Here is a 9,133-nt window from a genome sequence, read left to right on the forward strand (position 1 = left end):
CATCTCAGGCCTCAGCCCTGCTATCTTCCTCCGGGCGGGGCCACCAGCCGGCCCCCGTACCCCCGACTCCGTGGTCTCCCCCGTGAGCGTTCCCTCCTGCCCATCACGGCGCTCTGTGCTTCTCCCCACAGAGGAATCGCCAGGCGTGATCCCGGGGATCGTGGGTGCCATCGTGGTGGCCTTGGGAGGCGCCATCTCCAGCTTCATCGCCTACCAGAAGAAGAAGCTGTGCTTCAAAGAGAATGGTGAGGCCGCTCACCGCCACCTCCTTTCCGGGGGGTCTGGGTACCGCATATTAAAAAAAGCTAAAACAGAAGCAGAGCTCTGGTTGGCACAAACCGCGGGGACGGTGGCTGAGGGTCCCTAACACGGCTAGAAAACCGGGATCTGACTGTGCCGCTTCGATTTGGGCGCTTCCTGCTTCTATCCGTGTGAGCTTGTGCAAGTTCCTAACCATGCCACTTTGGAAGGTTTTTATGTAACGAGGACAGGAGAGGTGATGGTCTGTGCTTTAGACTTCCAGTGATGCTCAGTGAGGTTGTGTGTGAGAGTCTGGACGGGTTGCCTGGCAGAGAGTGCGGAAGGAACGTTATCTCTCTTCATTGTTACTGACGTTTGCAGCCACTCTCATCCACTTGCTAGCCCCCACCTGGTGGCTCAGCTGGTAAAGAATCCCCCTGCAACAATGCTGGAGACCTGGGTTCGATCCCTGGGTGGGGACGATTCCCGGGAGAAGGGAATGGCAACCCACTCCAGTATTCTTGCCTGGAGAATCCCCATGGACAGAGGAGCCTGGCAGGCTCCAGTCCATGGGGTCGCAGAGAATCAGACACCACCAAGCGATTCACACACCTCGTCGTCTTTAGGATAACAGCCATAGCCGTGGGGCCACCATATTATTCTCTCAACCCAAGGGGATTACAGCGGAAACACCAGGCAAGTGGTTCCCTTTTTGCTGGAACCTGGGACCAGGGGATACTCAAAATAGTTGGACGGCCCAGATAGTTTGTAGGGGGAATGTGGAGAATGCCGCAGTCAGCAAGTGGTGATGGGACCTCCGTCAATGGGCACTTGGGCCCTTGTCCTCAAGTCCTGTTAACTTGGGATTTGTGTTGACGTCAGCAAACTACTACTTTGAACACGACTGCCCTTTGTGCGGCTCTGGAAGGCTGTTGTCTAGGTCTTGCTTTCAGAACCACTAGAGGATCGGGTTGTGATACGGTTTGTGGGAGGCCGCGTGGGCCCTCTTCCTGGGAGGAGACTTGAGGTGTTTGAGCGTCTCATCCTATGTAAGATCCTGAGTCCTTACTGGGCCGTCTGCCTGCTGATGTTGTCTGCCTAAGGGCCTGCTTCCTGAGGGATCTTGGGAAATTCCCAAGGAGACTTGAGTTGATGCTGATGGAGAGGGAAAGTCAGCCCCGAGGGTTGGAGTCTGACCTCCGTCTTGCAGCATTTCAGGCCCACAGACACGGTTTGCAGCCTGAAGTTGACAGTCCGACACGGGCGTTTGGATGCGGAAATCTAAACTTAGCGGCTCTTTTTATAGCCCTCTGTTTGCCAGAGGAGGGTAAGGGTTGCCTGATGGCATCTTATTTCCCATGTGGGTGTGGGTGCCTTCCATCTGGCCGCTCTCAGGATGGTGTGCTAGACTGGCAGAAGGGTGGGCATCCAGCAATGCCCAAATGGACAGATGACCGAGTTCCAGGAGATACTCGTAAAACTTCTGCAATTACAATCTAGGCGAGGCTAGAGGGAACACAAGCCAAATATATAGATATGTATTTTTTTCTTTTGTTTATCCTAGAACAAGCAAAAAGAGCTTCAGAGAGGAAGCCTTCGATGGAAGGAAATCAGTGTTTCCTTTCCCTTTTTTATTTTATTTGGCTGTACGAGGTCTTAGTTTGGCACATGGGATCTAATTCCCTGGTCAGGGATTGAACCCAGGCGCCCTGCATTGGGAGGGCAGGGTCTTGGCCACAGGACCACCAGGGAAATCCCAGTGTCTCTCTTTCAAGTACATTTTCCCCTTGTCTGAAAGATGCTTAAACTCAGAGCTTGGCACTCAAGCCCGGAGACGAGGAAGGCGCTCGACAGGGAAAGTGAGCACCGGGGTACCAGCCCCAGGATTTTCTGAGAAAACCGGAATGTGTGTGGGCGATTGGCACACACACAGTCTCATATGAACAGCAGAGTCGAATGCAGAGCGGTGAGGAGTCTTTCTGGCTCGGTGGGTAAGATGCTCCGTGTTGAACCCAGGCATTCCAAAACGAGTTTAGTGCCTGTCGTCAAGTTACGTGTTTTGATGAACCGAGATGGCACAGAAACGTCGAAACCTGGTCCATCAGGCGCGGGAAGACCCCAGGGGACCCTTTTTCAGCGTGCTCTGCACACGGGGCCGTTCTGTGAGAGTCGTCTTTTCTGGGGTGTTTCTTGTGAGACGTGCGGAACCCACATGGAGCTGTGAGTGTGTGGAGTTTCCGTTTTGGAAGGACGTGGCTACCACGGCGGGCCCCGGCGTGTGGCTGTGTTGTCTGTCGCTGGACGTGGTGGGTGGCTCACGGCTCGTTTGCTCACGGCAAATCTCCTGGCTGCTCCCTTAGTGCCCCTGGGGGCAGGGGATTCTGGAGGCTTGGGTGACAATGAGCCATGGGCACGCGCCCTCCCATTCTCCCCTCTTGTCCTGGCCTCCTCCTTCCAGCCTTCCTCTGTCTGCCTCCCGATCCGTCCTTTCTTCTTTCTCTTCCTTGCTTCCTTTCTGTCTCTCCCTTTCTCCCTTCCTCTTGGTCTTTCTTCCCTTTTCTTTCTTTCTTTTCCTGCCCCCCGGCCACCGTCCCCCTCCCCCTTAACCCCAGCATCCACTCCAGTGATGCTCTTGCCGTATCAGCCCGTCTGCTTAACTTCTGAGCCCAGCAGACGGACGTATCTCTTAACAGCTTGCTGCTGCCCGCACCCATGGGCTCTTGCACCCAAAGCCAGGCTCTCAGATATTTGTCTCTGATTGATTTTGGTTTTCTTTTTATTTATTTTTTCATTGTCCTTTTCCACTCTTCCTTTGCAGATGAGTCGAAAATCTAGGGGACGTGTGGAGAACCCCGGGCAGGGGCGTGGAGATGATCCTTTCTGATCGGCATCTGTCTTGAAAAGCAAACCTTGTCTGCCCCCCCCCCTTTTTTCCCCCCCCTCCTTGCTACTAAGACGTTTCCCCAGGGACGTTTCTCCCTGACCCCTCAGGCCGTACTGTGACGTGTCTATGTTTTCTGCCTTGTCGAAGCACAGAAGCTTGGGATGCTGTATTCGAAGGCGCACTTTGCCTTCAGAGAAGTGAAGACGAATGCAGACGTGTTCCCTTTTAAAGTGGGAACCGACACACACAAACGGGGCTGGGGGGCTTCCGGGAACAAAACCAGCTTTGCCAGTCACCTTCCATCCTTGCCTGTTGGGTGGACCATCCTGTCTGCAGGGGGTCTCCCCCCTCCCCTCCCCGGGGCAAAGCCAGCCCTAAGCCATAGGATATGGCCTTTCACACTAATGATGGAATTTGTAACTTTCTGACTCCATAGGCCCTGGATTTTTACAGCCCATTACCATGAAGTGGTTTTTTTTTTTTTTCCTCTAACTCTTTCTCTAATTGGTTTTTGCCAATTACGTGAATTTCGCAGTTCTCAGCGAAAAAAGGAGAACCCGCATGCTTACGGACAACCTGAAAATCTCACCATCTTCAATTGCTTTTTTGTTTTAATTCTTTTTAATTGGAAGATAATCGCTTTACACGGTGATGTTGGTGTCTGCTGTACAGCAGCGTGACTCAGCCGTATGTATACTTATATTGCCTCCCTCTTGAGTCTCTGTCACACCCTCCTGTTAACCTCCTTCCCAACCCCGACTTAAAATTTCTGAGAATGTCAGTGCAGAAGTCAACGATGGACAGGGTCTCTGACCGCCTAGAATTCGTGCATGCTTGTACCCCTCCGTAAACACGGAAGTCAACACCGGATCTTTCTTTCCCTTTTTCGCATCAGACCATCTCCTTCTTGCGTGTAAATACGAGTTTTCTTTTTCCAGCCTCGTGCTGAGGGTCAGGGTCGTGTCCCTTCCCAGGGTGGTACAGCCGGTACTGGTCTGGAAGCTGAGTTGCACGATTTGGGATTAGTAACGGGAGGTGGCTTGAGAACCCCGCAACGGGGTGTCTCTCAACGCTCTTCTCGTGGGCCCACCACCCTCCACCAGTCACCGTGATGGCCTTGACCCTGGTCACTTCCGCGGCCGGCTGTGTCTTTGAAGGGAGTATTCTCGGTTTTGAGGAAATGAAGCCTGCGTCTCGGTTAGCGTGCATGCATGCTCAGATATGTCCGGCTCTTTGTGACCTCAGCAACTGTAACCCGCCAGGCTCCTCTGTCCATGGGATTCTCCAGGCGGAAATACTGGAGTGGGTTGCCTTTAAAATAGTTCATTTTTAGTTGGAGGATAATTGCCTTACAATACTGTGTTGCTCTCTGCCGTACATCAACAAGGAGTTCCCCAGGGGCTCCGAGGTTAAAGCGTCTGCCTCTAATGTGGGAGACCTGGGTTCGATCCCTGGGTGGGGAAGATCCCCCTGGAGGAGGGAAATGGCACCCACTCCAGTATTCTGGCCTGGAGAATCCCATGGACGGAGGAGCCTGGCGGGCTACAGTCCATGGGGTCGCAGTGAGTCGGCCTCGACTGAGCGACTAACACTATATGCGTTAATATACAAGAGTTACCTTTCTCTTTCTGACTTAGTTCACTCTGTATAGCAGAGCTCATCTGCCTCGTTTGAACCGACTCCGATGCAAATAAATGCGTTTTGACTGGGAACATCGTGTGGTTTTTTTTTGGTGCACTTGGCATTTTATGGAAGCGTCGTTGATTGGCAGCATGGTGTTGGTTGCTGCTGTACAGCCGAGCGAGTCAGTCATCTGTGCGTTCCTCTGCGATATTTTATTTTTCGGCGCTGCTTTTCCCCACGATATTCAGTAGACGCTCCCTGGGCTCTGTAGGAAGACCTTGCTCTTCATGCTGTATAGAAGAGTTGGCATCGGCTGATGCCTCACACTCCCAGGCTGGCTGTCCCTGCTCCATCCCCTCTCCCTCCTGTATTTTGAATTCTGTCTCCTCACACTTGAATTCTGAACAAAGGATCCTATGCTCACAGATCCTTTCTGGGGACGGTTGGTTGGGGGACCGGCGGGAAGAGTGTTGATCCTCTTGGCGTCGATGTGTGTTTGAGAAATCGAGGAATAGAAATTTGGAAATAAAAAGGCCGACGCAGAAAAGCAAAGGAGCAAAGAGGCAGGAACCCCAGCGAGGGAGCCCTTCACACCCTGATGACCGGGGCGGTTCCTCTGCTTTCCGGGAGGGGCTGGGTAGGCAGCTGAGTGGGCTGATGCCGATTCAGCCTGGGAATGATGAGGGGGTGCGTTGTCTCTGTATTCACTGCCGCCCCCTGCCCCCACTCGGGCGCGTTTTCTTCTTGCTTTCAGCCGAAGAAGGCGAGGTGAATATGGAGAACCATCGCACCAAGGCTGAGCCAGCAGGTGAGACAGGGTGGGAGCCTTATCCCTCATCGTCACCCACTGTCATCCCCACCTGCATCCCCACCGTGGCTGTCTCCCCTCTTCCAACCGCTGCCCTGCCCGCCCACTCAGAGGGGGTTGGGAGTGGAGAGGCCTGGAGAGGCCTTGAAAAGAAAAAAAAAATCACATGTTCTTGTGTCTTTGTCCTCTGCAGTCCAACAGACTCTTCTGGAGAAATAAAGACGTTTGGCAGCCAGGTAACCGCAGCGGATCGCGAGCTTGCCTGCCGAGCCGCTCCAGAGATGGGCTGGAGGAGCAGAGATGACCCCTTGGGACCTCACTCTGGCTTGTCCGTGCCTTCTCAAGCTGGATTCCTCGTTTCACCGCTGGGATGCTTTATTCCCCACTCCCCTCTCCACCACGTCCCCCTCCGCCGGGCTGGGCGGGTGAAACTTGACTTGTGGTGAGTTTTCCATCCACCAGGGAGGAAAATCACACTCGCCTTCTCCACGACCCCGAGGGGGCTTTCCCGTGAGTGCAGGGAACGTCCGACCGACTGATCGCCAAGGCCCATCCAAGTTGCCAAGTTCCCAACCATCATCGTTCAAACGCCACCGAGCTTCCCCGAGCGGAAACTCTGGACCGTTTACAAACTGCCTGTAAATGGAATGCATCTGAAACCATTGACTCTTTAACGAAGTGGGCGTTAAGCCTCAAGCAAGTTTCCTCAAAAGTTCTTTCATTTCTTGTGAAATTTTTTTTTCCCACACCAGACTAATAAAAAGAAATTTAGAAATCAAGTCCTATTTACCTAAATGTCTTGCCGGGAGGTGCCTTTTAGAGGAGGCTGTTGGAAATTTAGTGAAGCTAGTGATGCGGCTTCCCAGTTCCCTTTTCTGTAAGACAGACATCACCCTAAGCACTAGCTCGTATTTCTGGCATTTGCTTTTGTCTCTTCCTTCCCTTCTTTGCTCACAGTGGTGGTGGCGCTTTACTTGCTAAGTCTTGTCTGACTCTTTGCAGCCCCGTGGACTGTAGCCCGCCAGGCTCCTCTGTCCATGGGATTTCGCAGGGAAGAGTACCGGAGTGGGTTGCCATTTCCTCCTCCAGTTGATGACGTTGTGGGGAAAATATTTGTTAGCAGCCCTTCTGCCCTGCATCAGATTCTTTCCTGTATCTTCCTTGTAGGTAAATGCCAGGAATTTGTTTTTTATGATCTTTATAACACATTTATCAGCCTCCACGGGAGAGCTTGGTTTAACTGCGGGGCGGGGCACACTGTTTTGTGAGAGACAGTCGCCTATATTTTCTAACATCTTAAGTGTGGGCTGAGTGCTTGCTCGTCACTGGGCTATTAGCAATGACCTTCTCCGCCTTTGAAAGCAGTTCCTCCACTCACAGCAACGCACACGCCACACGGCTTCCAAAATGCAGGCTTTCCTGTGTTGAGCTGGCCAAAACGTTCGTTTGGCTTTCAGTAAAAATAAAAGACACGTTGTTCGTTTTCGTCCACAGCTCTAGTGAGCAGCGTGTTCGTTGAACGAACCTTTTGGACAACCCCATACAAGGGCTTCGCTTGGGGTTTTGTGTTGATCTCAGAAAGCGTGCAAGCCTTGATGTTGCAGACGGGCTGGACCCCACCCATAGACTTCCCTCCCCAGAAATAGGAGGCTGTTTCCCTGATTTTCTTGAAGCGCAGACCTGCTCGCGTAAAGCGCTTAGGGTAGTTATCCAGGGTAGCAGCATTTACCTGAGTGAAGACGTAATCTCATTACTGATGATGGTGTGAAGAACCGTTGAGTGCCTCACGTCAGTCACCGTGGATTCAAAGGTATGATGTCAGCACCCCTGTGTGGGCGGCTCTCACAAACCACCCGACCTGGGGAGCAGCTGCCGTCAAGGTATGGCCTGTCGCGTCCGACTCTCTGCCATGCCACGCACTGCAGCCCCACCAGGCTCCTCAGTCCATGGGATTCTCCAGGCAAGAATCCTGCAGTGGGCTTTGCCGTTTCCTTCTCCGTCCAAAAGTTCCTTTGGGTTTTTCTGCAACACCTCACGAAAAGCTCAGAATTGACTTTTTGGCCAACCCCATCTCGGTCATGAATTCTGGGTCTTTCCTGCTTGGAAGCTCAGAGAGACTTTTATCAGTTGTTTTGTGGCGTGGTTTGCAAATGAGCCATCTCCTTATTGAAGGTTCAACACCACTCTCTCCACGAGCCTTCCTCCCGTCATTATTGAAAAGCATTGGGAGTTTCCTTCTCAAGGTATTACCGGAGATCGCCACCTGTCTATTGAACTTGCTCTGTCTTGGACGCTATGATAATTTTTGCATATATGAAAAGATGTTTAAAAATGAAGATTTGAGTATTTCTCATATCCATTCATCGCTTCATACGACAGATACCTGTGGCCTCGGGTGTGTACAGGGGTGGACGTGACATCTGGGTTCTACAGGACAGAACAGAAATAAATGTCTTCACTCAATGGAAGGGGTCGACCAGTTGTCCAGAGCTGAGGGCTGGCTGAGTCAGTGTGCTCAGGTCCTCTTGCTAACGCGTTCAGGTCACCCGGTTAACAGAGGGAGCAGAGAGTGTCCACATTCAGCCTCAATGAGTCATCAGAGCCCGTGCTCTGACTTGCTTTATAAAAAGAAAAAATGTGCAAAGTCTCTTTGTAACTCTGTGAATAATGTCGACACTTTTATAAGCATCGCAATCATAGTATAAGCATAAACGTCTCATTAACAGACTAGTGAAGGGGTTAAGTATACCAAATTGTGACTCACTCCTAAATCTACACACGTAAGAAAGAAGTCAACTAGGATTTTATTATGGACAAGGTGTATGTACATGCTTGTAAACTCAGCTCAATTTCTTGTTGACATTGAAATAAATAGGACTTTGGCAAAGGTGGGGCCTTTGGAAAAGTTGAGTTTAAATTGGGTGGTTTGATGATTTAAATGCTTGGCATAATGATTGCTTTAAAGAATCATTTTGGAACTCCTGTATAAAGAAATCACAGTCCAACAAGTTTTGAAATCAATATCAACATTTTTATTTAAGTGAGAACCCACCAGCAAAGGATTTGTTACAAGTCTTGGTCGTAATGGATTTGATCAGCCCATGTAAACTGTGGTCAATTTTCTGCTGTGAGATACTGTAGTGAATAGCTTTGGAAGCACAGGTTTGTGGCTCCGTGGAAGTACAGGGTATGTGTTGCGTTAATGCCTGAAGTTGGCTTTGTGGGGGGGGGGGGGGACAAAAAAGCATGTGTATATTTAATTTTTATGGACATTGCCCAAACACCCGCTCTAGAGGTTCTGCAAATTCACGATACACCCCAGTGAGGTCAGATTTGTTTCCTCACTGCCGAGCAACTCTCCAACGGGTGCCCGTCTCTGAGTTGAAGAATGATATCCCATCAACTGTGTTTCTGTTGCATTTCTCTTAACACAAGTGAGGTTGAGAATCTGTGTGGGAGACCCACTGAGAGTCTGTTTTTGAAGGAAATGAATATGCTGTTTGCCTGTGTGTGTTATTGGTCCTTTTATTATTGATTTGTAGGAACTCTTCACATATTAAAGATATGAGTTGCCATAA

General features: G+C 51.0%; 1 protein-coding gene across 1 annotated transcript in view; it reads left to right on the forward strand.

Annotated features, from left to right (window-relative positions):
• The window catches only part of CD99 (CD99 molecule (Xg blood group)), a 33,325-nt gene extending 24,192 nt beyond the window's left edge, over positions 1-9,133 (forward strand). The window contains exons 8-10 of the mRNA XM_060408599.1: positions 132-245; positions 5,502-5,555; positions 5,749-9,133. Of these exons, the coding sequence (XP_060264582.1) occupies positions 132-245; positions 5,502-5,555; positions 5,749-5,774 (194 nt within the window). The 3' untranslated portion in view covers positions 5,775-9,133. The remainder of the gene's footprint in view (positions 1-131; positions 246-5,501; positions 5,556-5,748) is intronic.

The sequence above is a fragment of the Ovis aries genome, chromosome Y (assembly GCF_016772045.2).
Source record: "Ovis aries strain OAR_USU_Benz2616 breed Rambouillet chromosome Y, ARS-UI_Ramb_v3.0, whole genome shotgun sequence".
Lineage (NCBI taxonomy): Eukaryota > Metazoa > Chordata > Mammalia > Artiodactyla > Bovidae > Ovis > Ovis aries.